Source organism: Nomascus leucogenys, chromosome 12 (genome assembly GCF_006542625.1).
Source record: "Nomascus leucogenys isolate Asia chromosome 12, Asia_NLE_v1, whole genome shotgun sequence".
Classification (NCBI taxonomy): Eukaryota; Metazoa; Chordata; class Mammalia; order Primates; family Hylobatidae; genus Nomascus; species Nomascus leucogenys.
The window spans coordinates 11844730-11858834 of record NC_044392.1 but is presented as its reverse complement, the minus strand read 5'-3'; the positions used below and the strand labels follow the sequence as shown (position 1 = coordinate 11858834).

Below are 14105 nucleotides of genomic sequence, written 5' to 3'. Positions count from 1 at the left end.
AGCGGGAAGCGCGCACGCCACGGGGTTGGGGAATGAGGGATGGGGACTCTGGGGACCAACAACTCCCTAGATAGGATTTCTGTTTTCCTGTGTAAATGGGCTTGTCCTGCGGGGCATCTTTGTAGCGTCCGCAGAGCGATTTCTTCTCAACAAATGTTTGTGGAGCCCCTCCTGTGTGTAGGGCATTGTTTCTTTCCACCTCCCTTCCTCCCCCAGTCTACAATATTTTCAAGTCCCTTTTTTCTTTTGAAACGGCCCCTCTTTATCTATTATACTTTGATTTTTCCATCTCCTCAGCTGGGAGGGCACCTGGATGGCTCTTGTTTTCTTAGCTGGGACGCGGGGGTAGCACTGAATTCTGAACTGCCCTTCCTACTGGCTGTGGAGGTGTCCGGGTGGGACTGAGCGGGATGACGCTGGGCCGCACCGTCGGCAGGAAAAGGCCTTCCACCCCACACCTGTTGAATCCATGAATCCAGACGACTTGCTTCACCCTTCCTGGGCCCTCACTTGAGGTGAGACCCCGGGGAAGTTCCCGGGGAAGGCTCCCAGAATCCTAGGTGAGCCATAAGGGTGGGATATAACTAAACAAAAGTTCGGCGAGAAGCTCTTCTAGCTAGTAGCAAGGAAGTCCAAATATCTCAGGGTTCTCGCAGGCCACTTAACTTCTGGGCCTCAGTTTTTCCGTCTGAAAGAGATCACTTTTGTCACTTCCTCTAGGGAAGGAACTATCTATTCAGCATACTATGCCAGACATGGGTATTTATTTGTTGAGTGGATAAGTGAATATTCTACCTGGAGACAGAAAAGTGGAGGAGAAAATCAGCAGGTTCTTAGCCAAACTACATTCAGCGTCACGGACCTTATAGCCCTGCTGGTTACTCACTAGCCTGGAGCTCAGAGAAGGGAAATAAGTTTGCCAAAGTCACACAGCTAGTAAGTGGTTGAACTGGATTTGAGCCCAGGCCCATCAGATTTAATTTCATTTCTGTCTCCACTGTCTCTCTTCACCACAACATTTCTTGAATTTTGGGCAGAAGGGAGAGAGTTTGCCTATCTTCAAAGGTGGCCCCTTGTGCCAGCTGGTTCTAAATAGTGTAGCAGGTGGATGCTCTTCATGGAGTGTTCTCCAAATTTTCCACTGTCTACCTCGTCAGTAATTAATGTTGGAACACTTCTTTCACAGTGGTGTATCTGTATTTTTATTTATTTACTTATTTTATTTATTTATTTTTTTGAGATGGAGTTTCGCTTTTGTTGCCCAGGCTGGAGTGCAATGGCACAATCTCAGCTCCCTGCAACCTCCGCCTCCCGGGTTCAAGCGATTCTTCTGCCTCAGCCTCCCAAGTAGCTGGAATTACAGGCATGCACCACCACACCCAGCTAATGTTTTGTTTTGTTTTGTTTTGTTTTTGTAGTTTTAGTAAAGACGGGGTTTCTCCATGTTGGTCAGGCTGGTCTCGAACTCCCGACCTCAGATGATCTGCCCGCCTCGGCCTCCCAAAGTGCTGGGATTACAGGCGTGAGCCACCACGCCCGGCTGTATTTTTAAATTCATGCACATGCACTTTGATACTAACAGATTATATGCCTTCATAAAATAGAAATTTCAAAAGACAAATAGATACAAGACAGCAGTTATAGTCATTTTCCCCTCCAAATCTTGTGTAGATCATTCCATATACATTCTGGAATAAAGCCCTTCCCTTTGGAGACTGCTGATTTGACCTGCAAGCACAGCCTTTTTGTGCATGATGTTAAACTGAGGCCTGGAGAGGTCATATCGCTTGCCTTTCACGCAAGATCTGAAAACCAGGTGTGTCTGGCTCCAATGCCTTGGTTCTGCTATGTTCCTCTTTGTCTCCTAGGAAATGGGAACTGAGTTAACTAACTTCCCCGTGTTCCATTGTACTCCTCTGTAACTCACAGTAATGAGCTTAGCTGAATAGGAAGTAGGGGACAGATGGAATCGCCTTGCCTCCAAGCCAGGGGTTCGCCCACGATCTCTCCTGGGCAGCACGCAAGGGTGAGCCCTGCCCCAGATGTCTCACCCCACCCTTCGTGAAGAACTTGTAACTAGCCTTGCCTATGCCCATCACTCATCACTTTTCTGGCCAGTCTCTACCTTCCAGAAAAGGAAAAATCAGAAATCTGCAGGCTTCCTCAGCCCCTCTGTGGTGCAGAGAGCATAGTTTTTTGTTTTTTGTCTCTTTGAAACGAGGTCTCACTCTGTCACCCAGTGCAATGGCACGATCTTGGCTTACTGCAACCTCTACCTCCCAGGGTTTCGCCATGTTGGTCAAGCTGGTCTCGAACTCCAGACCTCAGGTGATCCACCCACCTCGGCCTCCCAAAGTGCTGGGATTACAGGTGTGAGCCACCGCGCTCGGCCTAGCTGTGTTTTTTTTTAAAAGGTGCTTTCTTCTCCACACGCCTGTCTGTGCCATCCTCCACCCACTCCAAATGAGCAGGAATCCCCAGACACAGGACTTGCCATGTTCTTGCTGCGTGCCATACGAGCCTGAAAGTTGAATTAGACGTAACTTGACAACTGAAACTCTACTGTGAATGGAAACAAAACACTAGATGTTCCCACTAAACTCTGACCTTGAAGAAGTGGCTTTCCTTAGAGCCTTGGTTTCCTTCTCAGTAAACAGAGACTTGGCTACCCCCAGTGGATGTGGTGAGACTGGCCCCGTGCCCTAAATTAGGGCAGTGGCTATTTTAAGTGGAAAGACCCTTTGTAAGGCCAGTCTGGGTGTACAAATGATGTAAACAGCCCCAAGATGATCCTTGTCTAGTACCGAGCCATCCAGGGATTCGACCCTATTTGCCCCGGAGCTGGGCCAGCCTCAAATCCCCCGTAATCAGCTTGTGACTTCAAGGAGCTCAGCTTTGCCCAGTGCCTCCTGGTCACGGGGTGTCGGCCCAGAGCTCTGCTCAAGTACCAAGGGTACAGGCATCCAGCTCCCTGCTTCCCCAAGACTGGCAGAGCTGGGGAGGCCTGGAACAAAGAGGAAAGTGTGCAGTGTTGGCTTGGGGCCTGCAACGTCACCCCTTCCCCCACTTCACTCCTGGGCATAGAGGTGATAAAGCTGCTCACTCAGTCTGGTAACCGACATCCCCACGATGGCGGAGGCTGGGAGGCCTCCTGACCAGATTCATGGGCTCAGAGAGGCTGTGTCCAGGCCTGCGGGCCCAGCCCTGGCTACCCAAACAAGCCTCCAATTGTTACCTCCCTCCACGGGAGGGGTGGACTGGAGCCTGAGGCTCTGTCTTCCAGCCACCAGGCCTGGCAGTAGCTGATGCATAAACATTAGGGTTTTGCAGTAACTGAGCAGGGCTCCCAGGCCTTGAACCTGGGCAGAAAGAAGACAGCATCTCTTCTCTTTGTGACCACGCTGACTTGCCTCCCTGGGGCTTCTGCACCCTGGAATGGGAGAGAGCTCTTGCCAGGCCTCAGCTGATGGAGCTTTTGGCCACTGAGGCCTCTGCTGGACAGGAAGTCTGCCTATGCCTCCTAGCCCAGTTTATCTCCCCCTGCCCTGGCATTTGGGAGTGGGGAGGAAACGGCTCCATCAGAAACAGCTCTACCATTCGACCTTAGGCCAGCCACACTTCTTGTTGGAGCTTATGTCCTCAGCTGTACCGGGGATGAGACCTAGCTGTCTGGGTCAGCGGCACGGAGGCTCCAGGGGAGCATGTGGTCTGTGCAGCAGGCTTGGGAAGTGCTGAGCAGCACAGATTGAGTTTCATAGCACAGTGGGGGCCCAGACAGGCCAGCTAGCCATAAGCACCTCTGCTGAGGAAGAGGTGGACTCTCTTGGGCTGGGGGGCCCAGTTCGCGGAAAGAAACAAACAGCTACACTGGGCTTCTTGAGCATCCAGCTGTGGCAGTTCTTCTTGAGGACTTTCTGCCCCTAGCTGGGTGTCTTCTTCAGCTCCCTGCTGCGTGTGATAACTTGTGTGTGGCCCTTACAGCTGTGCAGAAGCTATTCCCAGAGGGTTCTGGCCCCAGGTAAACAGAGTCTGCTCTGGGCTCGCCTTGCCTCCATCCCACAGCCTTGTGTGCTGTCTGTGGCACAGCCTAGAGCAGCACTGCATTGTGGCCCTGGCCCTTACACGGCTGGAGCTGATGCTGAAGTCCGGTGTCCCAGCGGTCATGGCTGGCATCATCACCGTCTACAACCTGGTGGTGGAAGTCCTTATCCCCAACTCCCTGATTGACTGCATCTCCTTGTCTCCCTGATGCTGTGTCATCAGCACTGTGGGGGACACAGTGCTGCCTAGAAGCCCGGGCTATTTGTGGGCCTGATCCTGATCCTCATCTTCACTGCATGGTCTCATTCTCTCCACAAAGTAGCCTTTGAGCCCACCAGCCACAGAATATGATATAAAGATCACTCCTGCTTGTTCCAGAATGAACAGCCTGACACACATGTCCCTTCAGTAGTTGGTCTTGTGAATGCAGTGTCCTAGGGCAAATGCCCATCATCTGTTGACCCCATCCTTGCCCCTGCCTGCCCCATGCTGTGGACATCTGGGCCCCCTCGTCACCCATCCTGGCCCCCGACCAGTGAGGATGCCCCCTCCCATCTAGGGTACTCTGTGTCTAAGGATGAATTCCAGTGTCATTTTCCTCTCCACTGTAGGTTTATTTATGGAAGATTGGACCTGTTCATACATCTGTGGGGCAGCCCTCCATCTCCCAGCTATATAAAGTCTCTAACCACAGTGTTGCATTGTGGGGTTACCATGTGGTCTGACACTTCCTTGAATGAACTACCCTTACTCCAGCCCTGGACAGTCCAGGGCCTAGCAGGCAGTGTGTGGGGCCTACCAGGTCCTGGCATCCAAGCTGTGTCCAATAAAGTTCTTAGATGTGACTGGAAAAAAAATTGGATTAAAAAAATTGCAGAAGTTACAGAGCCAACTACAGAGAAGCATAATAAATGAAAGAGTGTCTTCTAGTTTTGACAGTTTGGTGTTTACCCTAAAGACTTTTTGTGCATGTGTAGCTACATGCCTATAAATAAAATATTTGTGTAGTTGGATCCCACTTTCTACATAGTTCTTTGCAAACCACTCTGTTCACCAACCCAACCCTTAGAGGTAAATACTGGCAGTGTTTCTCTCTGCACATACAACCACGTGCCACTATACAAGTTCACTAACTCCCTGTTCCTTACACAATATGTACATCCTATTGCTTTTTTCCCCCTGAACAATCTACCCTGGTACTCTTCATAACACATACGTGTTATGTGAAACACAGATGTGTTTCGTTCTTTCCAATAGCTGCATAAGACTTCATTAAAGGCATGTCCCACCATGATTAAGAAATAGCACCCCCCATCACCTTCTTCATACCACTCACCACCTGATGTATTACATGTATTTATTTTCTGCCCCAGCCTTCAACTAATCTATCAAGTTCCATAGGCAGGGATTTGGTGTAGTTTTATCGCTGAATTTCCATTGACTAGAAGAGTGTTGGGAGCATGCATTCAGGCATAATCTTTCCTTAGCAGTATCACTTATTCATAGAAAATCCTCTCTTATGGAGAATTAACTGAAGCTTAGAGGAAAAGACTTTTTTTTTTTTTTTTTGAGATGGAGTTTCACTCTTGTTGCCCAAGCTGGAGTGCAATGGCACGATCTCGGCTCGCTGCAACCTCTGCCTCCCGGGTTCAAGTGATTCTTCTGCCTCAGCCTCCCGAGTAGCTGGGATTACAGGCGCGCGCCCCCCACGCCCAGCTTATTTTTCGTATTTTTAGTAGAGACGGGGGTTTCACCATGTTGGTCAGGCTGGTCTTGAACTCCTGACCTCAGGTGATCCGCCCATCTCAGCCTCCCAAAGTGCTGGAATTACGGACGTGAGCCACCGCGCCCAGCCAAGAAAGGACTTTTTTAAGGTCACACAAGTGGAGAAGCTGGGACTTAAACGTGTCTGCTGAGAGTGACAGTGAACTTTGCATGTGCCCAGTCTTACCAAATTAATGTTCTTTTAGTTGAATTATTGCCCGTCTCACCACCAAATGTGTATCTTCTCAGGGGTGTCAGTTTCCCCAGGGTCCAGATCCTGGCCCCACGCCCACACACGGCCAAGGAGCCATTTACATTTAACATTCCATAATAGGATGCATACCTTTTGGGTTATTTAAGGAGGATGTGGTTTTGCCTGGAAGGCTTTGAGAATGCTGGGCAGCTAGCTCAGGGGACGTGGGGCTTAAAGCAGAGGCCGATCAACTTTTTTCTAAAGGGCCAGATAGAGCGTAAATATTGTCAGCTTTGTCGGACATGTAGTTCTCGGCCTGCCACTCAGCTTTGCTGTTGCAGTACAAAAGCAGCCGTAGACAAATGAGTGTAGCTGTGTTCCAATAAAACTTTATTCATGGTCACTGAAATGTGAATTTAATATAATTCTTACATATCACAGAATATTAGTCGTCTGTTTTTTCTCCCCAGCTACTTAAAAATGTAAAACTCATTCTTAGCTGCCATAGTTTGCCAACTTTGGCTTACAGCAAATGCAGCAAAGTGGCCCAAAGGTTTCCGAGCTTGTGCCCGGGCTGTCTCGGCTCAGAGTGGGCAAGGCTCCGAGAGTTGCTTTTATGGAATTTGACCTACATAGAAAGCACCAGGTAGAAACCTTGTTTCCTTCAGAGACCAGTACCCGGAAACAAGGGGGAGGACCTGAGGAGGAAAGGCGTAGAATTTGGCATCAGAGACTCCCGATTGGAAGCTTCCCTGAAGCCTAGAGTCCCCTGGTTCTACGCTTTTCCCTCTCTCTCATTTGCCATCTGTGAAAAGGGAGCAATCTCTCCCCAAAAGCTTGTTCATGGTGGTTAAATCAGAATGCGTGAGCAGCCCCTGACAGGGTGCCTCAGCTTGCTGCTGCTGCTGATAAATGCACCAGCTCCCTCCCCTCAGTTCTACTTTGAAGACTGGCGAGTGCCTTCTGCCTCGAGGGCAACCAGGGGTGTCTGGGGGTTCAGTCATGCAGGGGTCTTGACATCACTGGAGGGCTTAAAGGAAGTGGCTTCAGGAGCACTTAATGCTTGAGGTCACCCTAAGGTCAGGCTTCGGACTGTTAGTCCATCACTCTTCTTTTTTAAAAGACTTGGCAGGATGGAACCGGTCAGAGGGTAGAATGCCAGGCTAGGAAACCAAACAACTCTAGTCCCAACCCTGGCTTTTGTTTGTATGCTAGGCTGGGCACCTGCCCTCTGACCTCAGGCACCTCCCGTCAAGTGCTGACGTTACAGCAGTCTGCAATTTCTTGAGCTTCTTTCTTTCTTACTGCAGCCAAGGCTGTCTTATTTTTTTTTTCTTTTGAGAGTGTCTCACTCTGTCACCCAGACTGGAATGCAGCAGTGTGACATCTGCTCACTACAACCTCTGCCTCCCAGGAGGTTAAAGTGATTCTATTCTCATGCCTCAGCCTCCCAAGTAGCTGAGATTATACACATGTGCCACCACACCCCACTAGTTTTTGTACATTTTTTTTTTTTTTTTTTGGAGACGTAGTCTTGCTCTGTCGCCCAGGCTGGAGTGCAGTGGCATGATCTCAGCTCACTGCAAGCTCTGCCTCCTGGGTTCACGCCATTCTCCTGCGTCAGCCTCCCGAGTAGCTGGGACTGCAGGCGCGTGCCACCACGCTGGGCTAATTTTTTTTTTTTTTATTAGTAGAAATGGGGTTTCACCGTGTTAGCCAGGATGGTCTCGATCTCCTGACCTCGTGATCTGCCCACCTCGGCCTCCCAAAGTGCTGGGATTATAGGCGTGAGCCACCGTGCCCGTCTCCAACTTTTGTATTTTTAGTAGACAGGGTTTTGCCGTGTTGGCCAAGCTGGTCTCGAACTCCTGGCATTAACCAATCCGCCTGCCTCGGCCTACCAGAGTGCTGGGATTATAGGTGTGAGCCACCGCACCCAGCCTTGAGGTTCTTTGTTTTAATGCCCAGAAGTTCGTTTAATTGAGTAAGAAACACAACAAAACAAATTAAAAGGGAGCTGTCATGGATTCAGGTAATCCCCTCCCACCCTCCTTTGAGCTGTGGACTAAGCAGTTGGAAAGCCCTGCATCCCCTGCTTCCCTGCACCTGGGGAACCCATGTGGGAGGCTGTGGGAAGAGGACAAGATGGAGCAACATATGGAGCCTGCCGGCCCTGGGACCCTCCTCTTGCCAGGAATACCCTGCTTCTGAGTGGCAGTAGCCATGTGCCCTCCCTGTGCCAATATAGATTGAGAACCTGCTGCAGGCCAACCCTGGGGCTGGAGCGCAATGCCGACACACTGACATGGGTCAAAAGGCCACAGTGTTTGGCAAGTTATACAATGTGGCCAGGGCCATCTGGCATCTGAGTGTTGGGGGAGAGGTCCTGAATCTTAACACCTCATCCATGGCTTCCTGGGAGAGGGAGGGCTCTCGTGGGTGTGGGTCGTGAGACTCCCAGCGGTGGGATAGGGAGGGTGAGGGGTGGGGACGTGAGAAATGCTTCTCTGTGCTGAACCCTGAGCCCAGTCGCTGGCCAAGCTGAGAGGCCATGACTCTCCTAGGAGAGTCAGGATTTGAACTCGGTCTGCCTGACTTCAGAGGTCCTTCCTCGACAGCCCTGTGGGCTTGGAGTGGAGGGTTTTGTGGGGTGCTGTATTTACCTCTCAGAGCTCTGATGTTCCAGCACTCGTCAGGGGTTTGATAAATGGCTAAGGATGAACATGGTCTGGCACAACAGATACACACAGAGCCAGCTTTGCCCAAAAGCCAAATTGAAAAGTGGCAGGTTTTCTTTGGCAATTAGTATGTGCTGTTGCCTACTCCGGTCACTCTGGCTGCAGACACGGTATGACCCAGGTTCCATTCTTTTTTTTTTTTTCTTGCTGTGTTGCCGAGGCTGGAGTGAAGTGGCATGATCTTGGCTCACTGCAACTTCTGTCTCGCAGGCTCAGGTGATCCTCCTACCTCAGCCTCCTGAGTAGCTGGGTACAGATGTGTGCCACCATATCTGGCTGTTTTTTGTTTTTTTGTTTTTTGTTTTGTAATTTTAGTAGAGACCTGGTTTCACCATATTGCCCAGGCTCGTCTTGAACTCCTGAGCTCAAATGATCCGCCCACCTTGGCCTCCCAAAGTTCTGGGATCGCTGCGTGCTGCCCCTGGTTCTATGCTTAAGGAGTTCCCAAACTGAGTGGCAGATGAGTAATAAGCTAGAGACTGCAGAGGACTTAGCAAGACCAAAGGCCTGGAAGAGAATGGAATGTTCTAGAAAGTAGTCTTATCCCCAGGGAGTGGTGATGGGCTGCTGGGGATCCCAGACTCTGGGCTGTACATTGCTCCCCACCAGTAAAAAAGGCTCCCACAAGAAAATCACAAGCTCTGTGGGGCTAGTACCCTTCTCTAAGTCATCACCAACTGTTCATCAGCTTGACACCAGAATAAATACACGTTGAGTGAATGGACTTCATTACCATGTTCCAGTTCCAGCCACTGGCTGGTGGGGGGGCAGATGGTGCTGGGGTTGCCTGATCGAGGGTAGCTTGCTATTCTTCCCCGATCCAGCAAACACTTGTGGAGGGAATTCTGCCAGGCTTCATGATGGATACTGATAGAAAACTTAACAGCAACCCTTTAAGGAAGGAACTTTCAACCCTGTTTTCTAGGTGAGGAAACCAAGGTCCAGAGCAGGGCTGCCTTATATCCAACTCCAAGGTGAAAGGAGGCAGCTTGCTGCATTTAAACATGGGTCTGCTTCTAAGCCCAGCAATGATCAAGCCGGCTATGGTGGGCGCAGCAGGGTGGCAGCATGAATCTGACATTGGTCGCAGTGTCTTGTGCCTACTGACGAGCAGGGACCATGTCTCTCCCCCTACACCTAGCACTGAGCCACACTGAGCACCCTGTTTCTTAATCTGACTGATCGGTCCCCATTTCTTACTGTTCTGTCCACCTGGAATGTAGCCTTGCCACTGCTTTCCCACTTGGCAGACTCTCTGTGTGTCCTTCACGGCCCAGCTCCAATGTCACCTCCTGGGAACTCATCTTTTTTGTTCCCAGGCAAAACTGGAAATCTTTGCCTCCAGGGTTCTCACAGTGCCTCATACCAGCCCCCTGTTGAAGCCCAGACCACACTAGCCTCTCATCTCCATCTGCCTCCCCACTACCCCCACCCCACTGGACTGGAAACTCCTTCCTTGGTGTCAGGACTGGGTCCAGTTTCATCCGGAGCCCCAGCTCTACTTAGCATGAGACCTAGAGCATGGGTCACTGGTATTTTAGTGAGTCCTAGTGCAGCAGCTGCCTGGGTGGATGTGGATATGACCCGGGGCATGGGTAGACAGGTTTTCTAAAGTCGAGTTTGACCTCGACCTGCCGATGACAAGGTCCAGTGGAGGGGTATATCCTTGGCCTCCAGCAGCCCCCATTGACAGAGGCTACAATCGAGCAGCTGCTCAGTGGGGCCCCAGGGATGACTTCAGAGGCTCCAGACCCCTGGAACATCAGATGCAGACCTCAGTAAAACAGGGCCTGTGATAATAGCACTTACCTCACACAGCCAGTGTCATTCACTCATGCTCTACCAACATAATTTTTGCCAGATTCGTGGATCCTTTGTATTCTTTTCCGCTTAATGTTTTTATTTAAATTGCTTTGTTCTAAGTACTGTGAAATCATAGGGCTTATAAAAATTATTTTGAATAGGTGATTCCATTCACACCATTCAGAATTCAAAAAAGTGCCAAAGGCTATAAAATGTTCATCTCCCACTTAAAGTGATTCTTGTCCCTCAGCCTCCCAAGTAGTTGGGACTACAGGCACGCACCACCATGCCCAGCTAATTTTTGTATTTTTAGTAGAGACAGGGTTTTGCCATGTTGGCCAGGCTGGTCTCGAACTCCTGGCCTCAAGCTGGGATTATAGATGTGAGCCACCGCGCCTAGCCTCTTGTGCATTCTTTTAAATAGATGTGTATATTCTCCCCCTGCCCCCAGCCAATTTTTTTTTAAAACACAAAAGGTAGCATACAATATACACACTGCTCTATTTTTGGTTTCGCTTTTGTTTTTTGGGACAGAGTCTCACTCTGTCACCCAGGCTGGAGTGCCATGGGGTGATCACAGCTCACCGCGGCCTCGAACTCCCAGGTTATGTATTCCATTATATAACTATGTCATGTTTTCTTAAATCATAGATCGATGTTGCTGCATTGCTTGTTTTTTAATCTATTCTAATGTGTTCCAGAAAAATACAGTATATACTTTGCATCCCATGAGCAAATGCAGGTAATTCCGCAGGCAGAAAGCCCAGCACGTGGCAGGCCTAGCAGTCACTGTTCAGTGAGCCCTCCTGGTGATGCTTAGTGCCTTGCCACAGCCTCTGAATTAGTGTCCACCCTATGAATTAGGCTTGACCTGGTGTGTCGCTGGGGTCCCCCAGAAATTTGTCAGCTGCTCACTACCCACTCAGAACAACAGCTCTGGGCCTGAAGGCTCCCCAGAGAATTGAGAGAAGGGAGATTCTGGGGGCAGTGCCAGGACATACGGGGGGTAGGGGCTGTCTTTCTAGTTGGGCAATGCAGAGGATTGAGGGGGAATGGAGTCCCTGTGGTATGAGGGAAGCCCCAGCATGTGGAATAAATGTGCAGAGGCAGGCTAAGGGGTCAGGTAGACAGACTAATGGGAAGGACGCAACGCACACACAGAGGGGGCTCTGAGCTGCACACTCTTCCTGGGCCAAAGCCTTCTTCCTCTTTTGCAGCCTCTGATGTGAGAGCCTTGGCTTTTGCAGTGGTTGCTCTGACTGACCACTTTCAGAGAATGAAAAGACCATACTGGGAATATGCCTGATAACAGCTACGCCCAGGGCTATCTGTCATGACCTTGAAGTAAAGGCTGCTTCTGGGTTCTGTGGAAACCGAGGCCCAGAGACCCACAGCCAGGCCATGGCCAGCTCCACCCACTTCCAGGGCCCAGCTTGGTGTAGTGTGCGTAGTGAATGGCAGTCGTTTCTTTGGCACGCCTCCCGCAGCCTTGTTCTCCCACAATCAGTTAAAGGCCTGCCTAATGTCATACTTCCTGACCTCCTCATTTTTATAGCTGAAAAGAGTACTTTTCTCCAGCAGGGCTGACACCCTGCTGGCCTCTCAGTCACCTGTGGCTAAGCAGGGCTCTTCACCTGCTGGCCTCTGCCCTTCCTGCTGCCTCAGGGCCTCGGCTTCCAGTGGACAGAAGCAAACTGCTCTTTTTCTCTCCCGTCCCTTTGCCCATTGGAAACACCTTAGCCCCACACTCTTACCTTGTGCACTTTTCAAAGTGGATTCCTGCCTAGCATGTCGTCTATGTCCATGTAACCTTGGGAGGCTTATGGTTTGGGGATTGTTGCCGCGAGGAGCACTGGGTAGGGAGTCCGGAGCCCTGAGTTCTGCTTCGGACTCCTGAGTGATCTGGAACTTTCCTCACCCTCTCAGGGCTCGGTTTCCTGCCCTGCGAACAGCAGGAAGGGTAGGGCAAGGTGGGATCACATCTCCAGTGTGACAAACGAAGCCGTTGCCATTTTGCTGACAAGCAAATAGAGGATAAGGGAGAAGTGGTACATGGGGGACTTAGCCTGCTGGAATTCACAGAGCAAACAGGCGGATGGGCTGGAATCAGAAGCCAGCACCTTCGGCTCCAAATCCAGGGTGCTTCTCCTATCTATATCTGTGCTATTCCTACCAAGTAATTTGGGCCCCCTTGCATAGGAGGGCTGGTTCCTGGGCCTCCCAGTCAGAGTCTAGAACCACCAGACCCTGGGCATGGCTCCACCAGGGAAATGAGACCCCCAAGAATCCAAAGCCTCTCCCTCTCTGAGACCTGGCTACAGAGAGAGAAGACCATAATTCCCCTCTCTCCCCAGGAAATGGCCCGGCCAGCCCAGTGTCTTGAAGTCAGCTAGGCTGGTTTGGGCACCTAAGGTCGGGAATTGGCCAAGTTTCCTGGGAGAAAGACTGGTGTGGTGCCAAGAGTCAGGCAAGATACCTGAACACAAGAACCTGCCAGTCCAGGCCCTGCCCTGTAGTAACCTGCTCCCAGACGCGCCTATAACTGTGGTTTGTTTCTCTGTAGAAACTGACGGGTCGCCTCATGCTGGCCGTGGGAGGAGCAGTGCTTGGCTCCCTGCAGTTTGGCTACAACACTGGAGTCATCAATGCCCCCCAGAAGGTGAGTACTGTGCCGTCGTTGGCTTATGGACACCAGCCTGCTCTGTTGCACATCACACATGCCCACAGTCACACACCACCACCTGAATTACAGTCATTTATATCAACGCCCCGTCTGCCTCTCCAGCCAGTTTTCTGGCCCTGACCATGTCAGAGACTCCTCTCTTGCTTTGGAATCTTAGGGTGGCAGAATTCCAGAATCTCAGGTCCCACAGAATCCTGGGGTCTTTTATAGGCCCTCTTGACCAACCCCCCACTCAACTCAGTCATATAATAATATGTTTGATGATATAATAAACTCAAAGCAAAGCTCAATACAATAATGCTGCATTTCCGTGGCATTCTGGGGCTGCAGAGGCATTCATGGGCTTGTCTCACTTGATGCTCACTGCAGCACTGTCAGGAGGCAACAGGCAGCACTCCCAGCCTGCAGGTGTGGGAAACGGCCAGCGAGAGGAAACCCGCCCAGTATCACCCAGCTAAGTCAGAGACAGAGCTGGTATCCAACACCTGCCTGCCAGGTGGTCCTTGAGCCTGCACTCATACCCATCCACAGGCAGCACACTTCCTTTTAAGGCATCCAACTGTAGGTTGAAACCGCGTCCTCTCCCTGAAGGCCCTGTGCCAGCCAAAGCAGAAAAGGCGTCATGCCCTAGGGAGCCACAGCGGGTGAAGGTCTGTGCTGGCTTCCTCCTGCCTGCCATGCATCTTAAATCTGTCCTCACTTGTTTACTTGAATGTCAGGTTGGGAAGGGACCTAGACCATCTCCTCCAGCCCAGCCTATTTGCAGTAAGGAGGAGAGAAGCGGAAAGGGGGGTAGGGGGTACGAGGCAGGGACAGGAAAGGAAATAGAGCCCTTCCTCTGTACCAGGCATTTTGCTTGTGTTTATGAGATTGGGTGGTGATT

At 50.7% G+C, this 14105-nt stretch overlaps 1 protein-coding gene across 1 annotated transcript in view; it reads left to right on the top strand.

Annotated features, from left to right (window-relative positions):
• The window catches only part of SLC2A1 (solute carrier family 2 member 1), a 31565-nt gene that overhangs the window by 1344 nt on the left and 16116 nt on the right, over positions 1 to 14105 (top strand). The window contains exon 2 of the mRNA XM_030823635.1: positions 13103 to 13198. Coding sequence (XP_030679495.1) covers positions 13103 to 13198 — 96 coding nt within the window. The remainder of the gene's footprint in view (positions 1 to 13102; positions 13199 to 14105) is intronic.